General features: G+C 40.9%; 1 protein-coding gene across 3 annotated transcripts in view; it reads left to right on the top strand.

Moving 5' to 3' along the window:
* The first annotated feature begins 8862 nt into the window (after nucleotides 1-8862).
* The window catches only part of PROM1 (prominin 1), a 49191-nt gene continuing 42602 nt past the window's right edge, over nucleotides 8863-15451 (top strand). For all 3 annotated transcript variants that reach the window (XM_042470577.1, XM_042470576.1, XM_042470575.1), the window contains exons 1-2: nucleotides 8863-9059; nucleotides 14288-14408. In XM_042470577.1, the coding sequence (XP_042326511.1) occupies nucleotides 8944-9059; nucleotides 14288-14408 (237 nt within the window). In that variant the 5' untranslated portion in view covers nucleotides 8863-8943. The remainder of the gene's footprint in view (nucleotides 9060-14287; nucleotides 14409-15451) is intronic.

The following is a 15451-nucleotide window of genomic DNA, read 5'->3' on the forward strand; positions in this document are numbered from 1 at the left end:
CACAGTGGAGGTATGGTGTTTCAATGATGCATGCGTCCTAAGAGTCCAGAAGTCACACCAAAGCCACGCTCCAGCCCTAAGGATTGGAGCGTGGCTTTGGTGTGGCTTCTGGATTCTTAGGACGCATGCATCATTAAAATACCATACCTCCACTGTGACTCGAAGCAGCTTTATTTTGGCTGTCTGTAACAGAGTCTAGAGAAGCACCTTAAAGCAGGAGTCAGGAACTTAGGGTTTGGGAACTCTGGCTACCTGTTCTCCCTTGCCCACAATGCTTTCATGTTGCAGTTTGCCTGCTTCTGTGTATACTCTCTCCACCTCCATCCCAGAAGATTGCTTCTCCTAAGACTTAGTTACTGTCAGTAAACTTTTAAGCTAAAACACATAAAATTTATTGGTTCCACTCTTTTGGACCTGTTCACCACTGGAAAGCAGCCCCTGATAACATCTCTGATAGTAAATTCAGCCCCAGGCTGAAATAAGATCCACACTCCTGTCTTAAAGACTGACACATTTTATTTGGCATAAGATTTCCTGGGCTGTAGCTACTGCATAAGTGGACATGCCAAAATAAAATATGTTTGGCTTTGATGGTTTTGTCCTCCTGCAATTCTGAGGTGAGACTTGTTTGCTGAGGTGTCAGAAAACAACCAGAAATGTTTACTCATGGTCATGCCTCCAAAACAAACAAATAGCTCCTGACACTTGCATCATAGGTCCAACACGCTGCAGAAATAATCCTGTCTGAGACCTCTTTGACTGTTCTGGCTCAGTGGGAATTGTAGTTTATTGTGGGACCAGAGCTCTCTGATAGAGAAGGCTAAATGTCTCACAAAATGACAGTTCCCTAGCATTGAGCCAGGGCAGTTAAAGTGGTCTCAAACTGGATTATTTTTGCAGTGTGTTTTGGACCATAGAGATTCCTCCTTAAAATTTTAAATAAGTGTTCTGCAAAGTCATGGAGGGTTTGGAGTACAGAGGAGAAGGTCACCTGGACACAGTGCTGGAAGACATATCCTTCAATTTTACACTTTTCTGTTCACAACTCCCTTAAGGGGCTTGTGGGGACTTGCTCAGAGGAAGTAAGTCAGAGACTTGCCTCTGGAACTAGCTAGTAGCCAGGAGCCCTCTACATAACTAGAGTCCCAGTTGATTGAGCTTGCTAACAGAGTTTGGGGACAAAGGCCTGGCCCACAGGGGTTCTTTACACTGGTGTTTAACAGGGGAAGCCCACAGTCTTGTTCAGTGCCTCCTTAAGACTTCTCAATATAGACACTGAGTTACCTGCTTCAATCACCTGCAACACTTGTAAGATGTTTGTCATCTTGCCTACAGATGTAGGGAACTTCACCTGCACTAAGTGCAAGTTGGTAGCCCTCTTAGAAGAGAAAGTACAGCAGCTGGAGGCCCAGGTAGCTACACTTCAGCATCATAGAGAGCAAGAGGTTTTCCTGACCAGAATGGACCAGATGGTCCTGGACAGGAAACCCACAGAGGAAGTTGCTGGGGAGGAGGAGGTCACTTCACATACAACAGAAGTAGATAGTTGGAGGAATGTCACACACAGAGGTAGGGAAACCAGGGAACGTTCTGTGAGCTTGCAGCTACAGAATCTACTTGAATTTCTCTTTATTATCAAGGATGATGAGGAAAGGAAGCAGGGACAGACTTCAGGGACGGAGCAGGGGACCCTGAGAGTACCACCAACAGCCACTGCTAAGCCTCAGAGGAGGCATGTGGTAGTCATGGGGGACTCCTTGCTGAGAGGTGCTGAACCAGTGGTTTTTGGGCCTGATAAGATGTCTTGGGAGGTGTGCTGCCTCCCTGGAGCAAAGATCCGTGATATGATAGAGAGGCTAACAAGACTTGTCAAACCTACTGACTGTTACCCCTTTCTTTTGGTTCATGTGGGAACCAATGATACTGCAAGCCACAGCCTTCAGAATATCATAAGGGATTATGAGGCTTTGGGAAGGAAGTTGAAAAAGATGGATGCACAGGTTGTCATCTCATCCCTTCTCCCAGTCGAAGGTCATGGTCCAGGAAGGGAGAGGAAAACAGCAGAGGTGACTAACTGGCTCCGCAGATGGTGCTGCCAAGAATGATTTGGATTTTTTTGATTATGGTCTGAGGTTCCATGAGGAGAGACTTCTGGCAAGGGATGGCTTGCATCTCACACCCATTGGCAGAAACGTTTTTGCCAATAGTCTCAAAAATTTGATCAGGAGGGCTTTAAACTGAGTTATGTGGGGGAGGGAGACAGTATTCCGGAAGGCAAAAGGACTGGAGAAATAAAAGTTTCTTAAAAAGTGAGATACTGAAGGCACAGTTTCAAACAGTTCCGGAAGCAAAATGGGAGATGTCTGAAGAAACCAGGATAGATGACTATGGAACTTTCAACTGAGCTAAATTTTAAACGGAACATGTATAAGAAATGGGGAAATCAACAAAGAGGAATTCAAACAAATAATGAGCACATGTAGGGGTAAAGTGAGAAAAGCTAAAGCACAGAATGAACTCAGGCTTGCTAGAGAGGTTAGGAACAACAAAAAGGACTTTTTTGGATATGTCCGCAGCAAAAAGAAGAAGGAAATGGTAGGGCACTGTGTGGAGAAGATGGCAAAATGCTAACAGGGGACAGAGAAAAGGCAGAATTACTCAACACCTTCTTTGCTTCAGTCTTCTCAGAAAAGGCAAAGGGTGCTCAACTTGAGGATAATGGAGCAGAGGACAGAATAGGGGAATTTCAGCACAGAATAAAGAGATAGTACAGGAATACCTGGTTAATCTAAATGAGTATAAGTCTCCAGGACCAGATGAACTACATCCAAGGTTATTAAAAGAACTGGCAAATATAATATCGGAACCATTGGCAATAATCTTTGATAACTCCTGGAGAACAGGAGAAGTCCCAGCAGACTGGAGAAGGGCAAACATTGCCCCCATCTTCAAAAAGGGGGGGAAAGAGGATCTCAACAATTATCGTCCAGTTAGTCTGACATCAATACCAGGAAAGATTCTAGAGCAGATCATTAAACAGAGAGTCTGTGAACATCTAGAAAGCAATACCGTAATCACAAAAAGTCAACACGGGTTTCAGAGAAAGTAGTCATGCCAGAGAAATCTAATCTCTTTTTTTTTATAAAATTACCAGCTTGGTAGATGAAGGAAATGCTGTGGATATAGTATATCTTGATTTCAGGAAGGCCTTCGACAGGGTTTCCCATGACATTCTTGCAAACAAGCTGGTAAAATCAATTTCATTATGTATTCATTTATATATAAATTTTTTTGAACACTTCCAAGAATCTGAAGTCGAATCTGAAGTCGAAGGCTTTCATGGCCGGTATCCATAGTTTTTTGTGGGTTTTTTGGGCTATGTGGCCAAGAACCTATTTCAGCCTTCCCCAACTGGTCCCTTCCAAATGTGTTGGATTACATCTTCCACCATTCTCAGATAGCATGAGGGGGATTGTAGTCTATCATATCTAGAGGGTACCAAGTAGGGGATAGCTGATCAGTATAGTGTAAACAATGTTGTGTAAAGTATAGACAATGACTGGCATTATTGTTAGGTTTTCCAAAAATAAAAGCAAGTACTCTTAATTATCCAGAATATGTTAAATCCATTTAGTTACAAGAAGTAATAAGACTGTAGGAAAGGTTGCAACTAGGTTCAGGATGATAAACACCAAACCATGGTTTGGCATGTTCAGATCAAGCCATCAAGGAGCCTCTTTCTCCCACACTCCCACACTTTCTATTCCTTCCTTTAAGGTAGGTAGATGCCTTAGCATTCTGCTCAGAAATTGTTTGGGTCCTTTATTATCACATAAAACCTTACAAATAGCATGCTCACTATGTATAACAATGACTTGAAGGGCCGTTCCCCATCTACTACATTTTGTTTATATTCCCAAGTCATTAACCATGGGGAGATCCATGTCCTTCCTCTAAAGGGTGACATGCTTGTTTTTCTTGAGCCAACTGGCAGCACATTTCGATTTCTTGTGAGGAGGGGGAAGAGGGATCCTTAAGCCAATCTCATAATTGTTAGAGCACTTTGCAGCTGCCATTGTCTCCCTTTTTCGTGGTGAGCTTTTTGTGGGGGAATATGTACAGCACATTTATTCCTTGATCCAGGGCAGGTTTGCAAGAATGTCCTAGACCAAATATAGATAGCCTACCCTAGATTTGAGAAGAATAGAACCATTGGCCTGTGACCTTGGGCAGGAAAAACTAGAGAAAAACAAAAGCAGCATCTTTTAAACATTTGAGGAGTCTACAGTCTTACTTCTAAAGCCCCCAAACCTCTAAATGCAATGAATGGAAATCAGCTAGCAATTGATGGAGCTCTTGAAACCACAAGAAGTAAAGAAGTGCTGCTGTGCAGCGTGGGATTTCCCCACTTCAGTTCTGCCTGTAAGAATTCAAGCATGACATCTTGTGTAGATGATAATTGCTGCTTCAAAATCCCACTCTGCCTTTTCTTTGCCACCTTTCCTTGTTTGAAATGATTTCCTACTTCTTGCCTGGTTTAGCACAAATAATAAAAGGAAGGAATCCTCACTGTATCTGAGGAGATGAGTTATAACAAAGGCCATTTGTAAATTCTGAACCAACACTGTGACCTGTGTCAATTTGCAAAATGGATCGCTCCATCAATCCCATAATGTTTCTTTTTATTTCTTCTCTTGTCAATAGAACCATATCTTTACTAAACAAGTAGAGGCTTGTTTTTAGGTAGCTTAAGAGTAAGTATACAGTAGGGAAGAGCAATAAACAATTTAGGTCTATCCCCATGGGAGTGAAGGCTACACTTTATCTGAGCATGTATGAATAACACTTTCAAGGACTTGAGGCTTGATTTATGGCTCTTTTTGACACAGCTGCTTCAACTGAATCCCAGAGGGAGCTCAGCTTCCTAGAGGGGTGCATCTTTAAACTTGGTAAATAAACTTACGAAGCGCAGTTATAAACAACTTCCACCTGGGATGATTCTGCCTCACCTACTAAGATTTTCAGTGAACGATATAGTGGAAAATATTGTATTAAGCAGTCCAAATAGAAGTAATAGGGGAACTAAGAAATGCAGTCTGTGCTACAAGTTGGATCTCTTTTTTTCTCGTCAGAACTAAGATACACAGAAAATAGAAACTGAGTAGCCAGATAAATCCTAGGGCATTTAAGTTTAAATTGCAAGGTGCCTCTGAAACTAACTGAACTGTGTCTTGTCAATATTTGATGTGCTTAACTATTTGCTGCCCTTATCAATTGTTTTTAGTTTTGTGGTGTCATAAACATTGTCACCGGTTGCTTTTGTTTATTGCTCACCTGCCTTCTTTTTATGCATGCTGCCTGTGTATCACACACACTTTCCATCTGCCTTGACTTCCACAGCCAGAAAATGTTGTCCTGACTTTGCAGGTAAAACCTCTTGTTGCATCTGATGCACTCTATTTGGATAGCAGTAATAACTAACCAATAACCACATGCTTCAATTGCCTTTTCTTCTTCCCCCCTCCCACCCCAATTATGACTTCATATGGTGATGATTCCTTCTAAAAATTATTTGGGTTTCTTACAGAATTATTAGTTTAGTTTGTAACAACTAGATCATTGTGATTTTTTTAAAGAAAAACCTATTTCCTTGTGTCTAACAAAAATACTTAACTTTGCTTGAAACTGTAATTAGGTCACTTGATGTAAATGACTTGTGTATTGCAGTAGTTTGTACTTGGAGCTATTTTCATTCAGGAATTGGTGGAATTTTGAGGCAGATTCACTGAGAGCAGAATTAGAGCATGATGAGATGTAGCTGGTGAGAAACTGGCTTGTAACTGGCCTTGGAGGAAAATGGCTTACAGCTATTCTCTCTCTGCCCTGGTAATCGGCTGGTATTCTTAAATGTGTAGTAGCAGTGGTAGAAAAGCCAAATAACATATAGAATATCCATAAAAGTAATGTTTTTCAAGTTAGAAGATTACAGGAATTAATCCTGTAGGCATGAAAGACAAAGAACAATGGGATGCATAACCAGCAGTTCAGATATTGAAATATCGCATTGCTTTTTTAGCATTCTCATAAATGACTGTTGCTGTATATGCATATGCATTCACGCTGGCCCTGCAGGTGTTTCTTTCTTTGTGTGGGACAACAACTAACAGCTGGAAAGCCTATGGTGTCTCTCACACTGTGCAATTATAGCAATTGGATATTACTATAATTGCCATGGCTGCATCCTATGGTATCTTTGAATTTGTAGTTTTATGTGCTATTTAGATTTCTTCAGAGTGTTGTGTCATGCTCTCAAACTACAAATTCCAGGATTCCATGGTGGTTCATGTGGGTATCAGGACAATAAAACTGTGCTGTGTGAAAGAGACCCAAGAGTTTGTCTAGTCTAGCCCCTTGTTTCCACTTGTGCCCAGCCAGGTACTTCCGTAAAGTCTATAGCAGGAACTGCGTTCTTTTACTCTTCATTGCTGAGCCATAAGCAAATTGCCTTCAAGGATTTATTTGACTGTACTGGTTTGTAGTCACTGATAAACCCATCGCCCCTGAATTTTTCCAATTCCCTTATTAAAAGCAATCTGAGCCAGTAGTCTGTTCCTTGCCACTGTACCATGTAATGCCAAATTCTATAACTCAACTGTACATTAGCGAGAGTGTTTTCACTTCTGTCCTTAAGTTGCTGCCCATAAGTTTAGCAATAGTAATAGCAAGTACATTTCTATACTGCTTATCAGTAAACTTAGCACTCCCTAAGCGGTTTACAATGTGTAAACTAATTGACCCCAACAAGCTGGGTACTCATTTTAACAACCTACAGAAAGATGCAAGGCTGAGTTGACCTTGGAGCCTCTGCAGTAGAACTCACAACGTTGTGGAGAGGGAACTGCAGAGGCTAGTTCCATGTTAGTACAGGCATTTAACCACTGCACCACCAGGGCTCCCTACAAATTTCTTGGGTGGTCTTGACTTCTTCCTATCTGTCCTTATTTGCACAAGAATTACACATTAGTGTTTTGTTGCAGGGACTCTACTTATCTTCTCTCATAGTTGCTGTAGGTATATACTAGTTCTTAGTCCTTAAACTATAGCATTCCATGACACTGTGAGAGATCTTGTTCGCTTCATATCAGAAATGGGCAAATATATTTCAACTACACTTCCCATCAGCTCTAGCTACAGGAGTAAGGATTATAGGAACTGCAGAGTGAAAATGTCTGGGGGGCAACAGTTGTCCACCTCTGCTCTACTTAGAGCTCTTTTACTGTGCTGTGCTAGTGTGGCTCTTCATATCTCTGTAGCTGCGCTCATGGTGATCCTAATATAGATTAGGGAGAGGGAACTGCAGAGGCTAGTTCCATGATAGTTCAGGAATCAACATCTATGCTTATTCAGGAATAAGTGGATGTGTTTGAAGTTTGTTGCAATTGTGAATTCTTGGTGGTATGTCATAATAGCGCATGGTTCTCTACATGGAGTGCATGGAGCCCTTTTTCATTGTGGAGCAAATGCTCCCATATTGTTTGCAAATTAGCACTCCATGCTAATGTTCACAGGGATTTGCTCCACAGTGAGGACTGGCTTCAATAAGAGAATATTCCAATGTATCAAAGGAACAACGGCATTTGTTGTTAGAAGCATTGCTAAGCAGGCTTTCCAGTAGTCACTGATGAAGACTGCACATTGTCTTGGTACAAATGTAGAAATAGAATATGGCTGAAATCCTATGAACACGAACCTAGGAATAAGGTCTGTTGAACACAATTGAGCTTATACATGGGTAAATGCACATAGAGTTTTGATGTAAGATAGGCAAAATCAGACAAAAAGTATGATTTCCAGCATTGCAGAAGTCATCTTTTCTAGTGCAGACCTTATTTAATAGTCATTCAGTCAAGAAAATCAGTGAAAAATGTTCTGAAGGGAAAATGTCTATGTTTTCTGGCAGCCTTTCCCACAGCCATAATAAAATGTAGTTGTCTTTGGAAAATGCTGTGTTAAACCAGTCATTCTCAAACTGTTTCCCCTTTAAAATGTCACCCAAAGTGGCCAACTTTTCAAAGTATAATATTGTAAAATGCCTACTTAGCAATACTTAAAACAGGGAATCAACTACTGTTTGTCTCTGCATCCTCGTAATCTTAGCGGCAATCCTAGGGACCATCTGAAACCATCACAGCACCTGGTACAGCCTGAATGCGATGTCTGTAGTCTCTCCCCTCATTTCACTTTAAGACTGTGGCTTAATGCAAACTCCATGGCATCAACTATTCAACCTACCACCTTTTGACTAAAATCCCAAGAACCTTAAAAGGTTGCATACTCTTTGACTGAAATATGAATTTGAATCTTTTTTCTTACAGAGAAAATTGGTTACTTTTCTTTTTTTCCCCTGCAGTTGTAAAAGTGGAAGTGCATTGTTTGCTCCAGAAATGTACTTTTAAAAATACATTTTCTTGGTAGCTCCTATATATCCCAGTTAAAATTTGTTTCCCAGCATCCCACTCCTCAATTGGTCTAGCCATGGGCTTGTGCTTTTTGAATAGAGGTGATGCCTATACCTGGAATATTCCAGGCTTATTATCTTCAAGGTGAGCTGCACTGGGGAACCTTTTGCTTAGAGCGGTGCCACATCCCATAAACTGGCCGTGAAAGTATGGGATCAATAGTGCATGCTGCCTCTCCACTCTGAAGATAAAGGGGTAGATGTATCAAGTGTGGTGGCCTGATTTATCAAGTTAGCATAAAGGGATTAGTTTGGTTTAGAAGCTGTACCTGTAATGTGAACCTCAGTTATAATTATAACACCTGCTCTTGCTGTTGTCTCTGTCCAAACTGCAGGCCGTTTACTATGAAATTGGTTTTATAGTCTGTGCTGCTGTGGGAATACTGTTTGTTCTATTGCTGCCTCTAGTGGGGCTCTGCTTCTGCATGTGCCGCTGCTGTGACAACTGCGGTGGGGAAATGCACCAAAGACAGAAGAAAAATGCCGAGTGTCAGCGGGGCTGCTTTGCTACAGTTCTTTTTGTTGCTGCTTTATTAATCAGGCAAGTATTGCCAGGGCGGGCGCAATGTACACTTTGCTTTGCTACACAGCCAAAGTAAGCTAAGTCCAATCTATTATTCTACTGGGTTTTTCTCTTAGACTAACAGTAATGTGCAGGCAGTCTAAGCCAGGAAAAACTTTTTCTGTGTAACTGAGCCACTCCATTTTATGTCCACAGTTCAATGTAAAATTATTCTGGAACAGTCAGAGCAAAGCTATTTGAACAGCAGTCTTGTACCACTTCAGACAGACAGCAGGAGGGGAAATAGCCCAAATACACTGCCATTCTGTGCTTTTAGCAACATTGTATGAGAAAGAGAGGATTAGCATGGATGAATTTATGTTTTTGTGTGAGTAACTTATGAAACATTCAGTTCTTCACTTAAAGCCTATAGTCTATAGCAGTGGTGTGGTGGAACATAAGACATGTTGTGGGAAGCTGCTGATCATGCACCATAGCTCTTTAAAATTGTATTCAGTGCAGAAGATTTTTGTTACTTTTTTATGTTTGTGTTTTCCCATTATTAAATTTACATAATTCTTCATTTTGGCTTTCACAGCTTTCATTGGCAATGGGCCATTACCATTTTCAGCTACAATTTATCTGTTTTGCTTTTGATGATGAACAAAGCAAAACATTATCTTGCTTTTTTCTTTCTAAGCTGAAGTGCACTGGTTTTGACATGTAGCAAATGTCTGTTTTTAAAGATGTAAAGATCTGCAAATTCGACCAATTACAGAAGTCTATAGCGCTTCATGCATAATATGGCGAAGTATGATACTGTAAACATTGGTTTAAATTTCCAGTCTTTAAAGGAGAATAGTAGAGAATGACCACAGAAGATCTACACAGTTTCAACCTAGACAATGAGGAAATTGAAATAGTAAAAGAGTCCATGTACCTTGGGTCAAACATTGATCAGACTGGGTACTACAGCAAAGAAATAAGAAGACTAAGAATGGGAAGGACAGCTATTAAAGAATTAGAAAAGATTCTAAAATGTAAAGATGTACAACTGGGCATGAAAGCTAGAATCGTACAGGCCAGTAATGTCAGTGGATGGAGCGAGGGTGGAGACCACACTGGTGACACCCGAGAAGCGAGGTGGCACCCAGTCAGCCCCTCCGCATCATCACCCCACACACTACTCCATGCCTCCCTGTGCAGCTCCAAGTCCTTCATGCATTCTGTCCCCCACATGTAGTCCTGTCCTTTTCTTAATGCGCCGGGGATGGGGGTAGTGCACATGGCTCATGGAGCAGCATGCATGGGGGCACAGAGCAGCGTAAGGGGTGATGGAGACAGACACAGGAATGCTGCTGCTTCCTGGTCCCGTCCGTTTCCAGCGTACGGACAGGGAGCGTACACCATCCAAGGGAAACCCCACCCCCTAAACCCACTGGAAGCCTCAGAACTCCTACCACCAGAAATCCTGCCCCTGGAACTCTCACCACCAGAAGTCCTGCCCCCTGCATCGGGTGACACCCGGTGTAGGAATGCTGCTGGTACAAGCCATTGTTTTCCCTATCACCATGTAGGGTTGCAAGAGCTGGACAATGAGGAAAGTGGACAGGAGGAAAATCAGTTAATTTGAGATGTGGAAAGAGTGCTGAGGATACCATGGAAAGCCAAAAAGGCAAACAAATGAATCTTAGAACAGATCAAGCCTGCAGTCTCTCTGGAAGCCAAGATGATAAAATTGAGGTTGTCGTATTTTGGTCGCATCATGAGAAGGAATGACTCATTGGAAAAGACAATAATGCTAGGAAAGGTGGAGGGATGTAGAAAGAGAGGAAGACCATATGTTAGATTGATAGAGTCTGTTAAGGAGGTAATGGATATGAATTTACAGGACCTAAGCAGAGCAGTGGAAGGGAGTCTTGGAGATGTCTCATCCACAGGGTCGCCATGAGTCAGGATCAACTCAAGAGCTGTTAAGAGCAACAAAAGTAAAGGGTTGATAGTGGTTTGTTGGTATATCATAGGACACTTTGGGCCACCTGGCAAACCTGCTCAGTATTGGACTGGGTGGACCTTGATAAGGACATAAAGAATATTTACAAATTATCTTGTTATTAGTGGCTTCCATGAATGTTTTGCTTTCTAGGATTTCTTTGAGAGAAATCATTCTTGTGCAAAAAAAAAAGGGTTTCTGAATAAAAAAAGATTTTTGGGGCACAAAACAATTTTCTTTTTTTCACCTTGTTTTTGTAAAGAAAACATGAATTGCAAAATAAAAAGTAAAGTATTAGGCAAAATGTAGTAAACTTGACAATGGGGAGATTTTTTTTAAAGAAAAACATTTGCTCTTGTACGCAAAAATAAAACGAGCAAACATTTACTGCTCTAGGCCTTGATTGAGGTTTGCAAGAACCATGGAATAATAGAGTGCAGGTAAGTTATGCTTTGTTAAGAAGTCATGAGTGTGCCATCCTGTTTTGTGAGCTGAAATCACATTGGTGAAAAGGTGAGCCCAGTAAGAAAACACAGGGCTGAATCAGCCCACTTGTAATTTAGGACTCCCAACTACAGTGATAACCAGTGTAACTTAGTAGCTAGAATGCTAGGCTTGGATTGGGAAGAAATGAGTATCTGCTCAGGGGCTACTAGGAAGGCTTTCTTTGCGAAAATGGGGAATGCCCAGGCTAGAATATCATTGGGGCACTACACTGGTTTAAAATCTTTGCACAGGAAGTAGTTTCTTAGTGTATACATAAATGTGGTAGTATAGCTCCTTGGTGTCATATAGAGAGGCAAGGGTTGCCCAGAGTTTTATGTGTAAGAGCATAAATGTTTCACTTGTGAATCCCAGTGATGACGAGAGAGTGACATATTTTCCTGGTCTTCTGACCTGTAATCCTGTAATCAGCTAGTTTGGAATAAGCATCATATTTTTAAATGTAATATATGATCCCGTTCTGACTTTTGGGGGAAGGGAACTCAATGATTCTCTATGATTCTATGATTTCATGGTATATATTGTAATTGAGCAGGGGTCATTGGATTTTTCAAAGGTATATTTTAAAAAGTGTACTATCCTAATTTCTGGGAAACCAAGGCCTATGATATTCTCCTTATTAGTGACAGATAATAATAATAAAAATAATAATAAAAATTATTTATATCCCGTTCTCTACAACATGCAATCGGAGCAGCTTACAAAGATTAAGAAACATACAATCCAAATCCCTCAACCCCCCCTTAAAATACAATTAAACAATATAAGAATTAAAACATACTTTAAAATAATATAATTAATAAATCGTGACTGTGGTGAGGTTGGAGTTCAACAATTAGATTTTCCTTCTAGTGACTGGGGAACTATTCAGGAAAGGCCTGCCAGAAGAGATCTGTCTTTATAGCTTTTTAAAAGCTATGTAGGGTGGTAATATGACAGATCTCGTTGGGCAGACTGTTCCACAATCTGAAAGCAATAGCTGAGAAGGTCCCCTGGGGAGTCGAGGACAGCCTTGTTTTATAAGGCTGTACCAGATTTCTCCCAGAGGATCTAATTGAAGTTTATGGACCAAGCACGAGAGTAGCCCCATGTAGAGTGCATTGCAGAAATCAATGTTTATTTCCAGTTTTGTTTTTGTTTTTGGGTTGTTGTTTGTTTGTTTTTAAATTATAAAATATGAAAGAGAAATAGAGCTAATAGTCTTTAAAAATGTGTTCACTAAGGTAACTTTTCTGAGACAGCAGCCTTTGTCAAAATGAGAAATTATCAAATTAGAAGTTTTTGTAAAAATGCCTCCATGGTAACATTGAGTTACTTGCTTTTTGTATTTCGAGCACAAAGATTGAAACAAGTATCTTCCAACAAACAAGTTGTTGCTGTAATTCAAGCCCTGACAGTGAGAAATACATTTTTTATCTGCTTTCCATTGTGAAATGCCTCACTTTTTGCAAATTGCCAAACACGGATTTATTGTTATCGAAAGCAAAGCACAGAAACATTGCTGCCCTTGTAGCTGTTAGAGAAAAGATTGAGGACTGCAAGGGAACTCCTCCCATCACTTATCCTTTCTAAATCCAATCTCTGCTTTGTGCCAAATTGCCAGTTGTAGTAGCAGCATGTGATTAACACATTTTTATAGAAGAGTCCCTGCTGGTTGATGTCAACTTGCATCTAGCTTTTAAAAGTTAGACTTCCACAAACTTCTGCCTTTCCCATTACATGTCCCCAAGCAAAAGTGTTGATATTCAGAGCCACATCGCTTCTGAACATGGAACTTCTATTTATCAAGTAATAAAAGTCTAAGCCACCATGGCTGATCAGTTGTGTGGGGGTGGGAGTCATTCACATCTTCATCAGTTAGCTTTAGTTTTAAAGGGTAAAGATAGTTCCTTGACATGAATATCTAGTTGTATCTGATCTAGGGGGTGGTGCTCATCTTCGTTACTAAGCAGAAGGGCCAGCGTTGTCCGAGGACTGCTCTGATGGTCTTGTGGCCAGCATGACAGCACTGAATGCTGTTCCTTTCCCACAGAAGTGGTACTTATTTATCTACTTGCATTTGCATGCTTCTGAACTGCTAGATTGGCAGAAGCTGGGACTAGTGACAGGAGCTCACCCAATCATGTGGCACTTGGGCCTCAAACTGCCAACCTTCCCATCTTCCAGTCATCAGAATTAGCATCCTAATCACTAAGCCACCATATCCCTAGCTTTAGTTTACACTGTGGTTAAAATTACTTCTCCATCCACTGGACTTGGTCCCTACAAGTCCCATAGGAAATTCCTGTTCCCTTTAGCTAAAGATTTTGTATTACTTGCTCATTTTGTTCCTAAATAATAACTGTCTTGTATAGTCAAGAAGCTGAATTTGACCAACCATGATACACTACATCTTGTAAGTTAATTCTTGAACAACACATCTGGATAAGTGCGTGTTGAAATAATGTTGTGGATAGTTCTTCACAAACTCACTAAAAAGTGTCCAAATTGTTTTGACTGTTTTTATCAAATGTTTCTCAACTTCTAGGTATGGATGCTAAGTTAACCCTTTCCTTACTTCTAGTTCTCTGGCACCACCTAATGGTTGTGACTCAAAGGTTATATGGAGGTATTTTCCAAATACAGAATCAGAGCTTGTTCTTTATGTAAATGTTGATGATTTTAATCTGGCAACAAATACGATGTTTATTTTTTCACAATTAAAAATGTACTATATTTGGTAAAGTAAAATAAAATCTTTCTTTTCTTTTTCTTCCTCTTTTATCCATAGTGTTGGTGTGCTTTTTGCTTACGTTGCTAACCAACACCTCACAAGTCAAGTCAGAGGAGCAAAAAAACTGGTGAACAGTAATTTCAAAGACCTGAGGACTTTCCTAAATGATACTCCTGCGGTAAAGTGACACTTTTTTTTTAAGAGAGAGAGATTTGAACCTACAGTATGAATGGAGAGGCTCAGTTCAACTGTTACTGTCTTCCAAATATGCAATACAGTCTGCCCTCCACATTGGTGGGAATTAAGGGCACAAGACCCCGCAAAAGTGGAAAAACAGTGACTATGAGGGGGGAGGAGTATGTGTGTGCATTCCTCATCCCCCTACACATGCATAACCATCCCATCATCCACCGTGCTTTGGCTGGCTGAGGCAAGCTCCCGTCAGCCAAAGCAAGAGGGAAGCCAGGAGGTGTGTGTGTGTGCATGTGCTCCTCTTCTCTCCATGCTTTGGCCAGCTGAGGGAAGCTGGCCAAAGCATGGGGGAAGGCAGAAAGGGTGTGCACATGCACGCCTCCCTCTCCCCATGCTTTGGCTGGCTGAGACAAGCTGGCCAAAGCATAGGGGAGGAGGTTGTAGGGGTATACATATGCCCTTTCAAGCTGCTCCCTCCCTCCTGGGCTTCCCACTCTCCAAGAGAAGGAGCAATGTGCCCAGTAGTTCCTGATGAAAAAACCAGTAACCCTGAACTTAGCAACTCATTGACGTAAGAATCATTCTTTGGTTCATAGAAAAATGATAAGTTGCAAATGTGATGAATGATGATAAAAGCAGTCTAGGAAATATCATGAAGGTCCGATTTGAATTTATGCAAACAAATACTTTCTCTTCAGAGAGAGAGAGTTCTTCCTTTTACTTGTATCAGTAACAGGTTATAAATATAGACACAAAACACATACAGTTGGGGTTTTGTACGGTTGATGCTGAAAATTGCTGTCGACTTTATTAGGTCAGGTAAGTCCAAAACTGCCATAAAACTATGCTCCTGACCCCATCTCAGCCAGGTTACTCAGAAAGACAATATAAACCATAGTACTGAATGCAGTGGAGGAGTGCAGTATATTCCCTGTCGTTAACCTGCCCACCTCCAGGGATGCTGTTGCAATGAGCTTGGAAATCAGATGGAAAATGAACTAGACAATTAGTGTAACAAGTTTATAGCTA

This window comes from Sceloporus undulatus, chromosome 5 (genome assembly GCF_019175285.1).
Source record: "Sceloporus undulatus isolate JIND9_A2432 ecotype Alabama chromosome 5, SceUnd_v1.1, whole genome shotgun sequence".
In the NCBI taxonomy this organism is placed as follows: Eukaryota; Metazoa; Chordata; class Lepidosauria; order Squamata; family Phrynosomatidae; genus Sceloporus; species Sceloporus undulatus.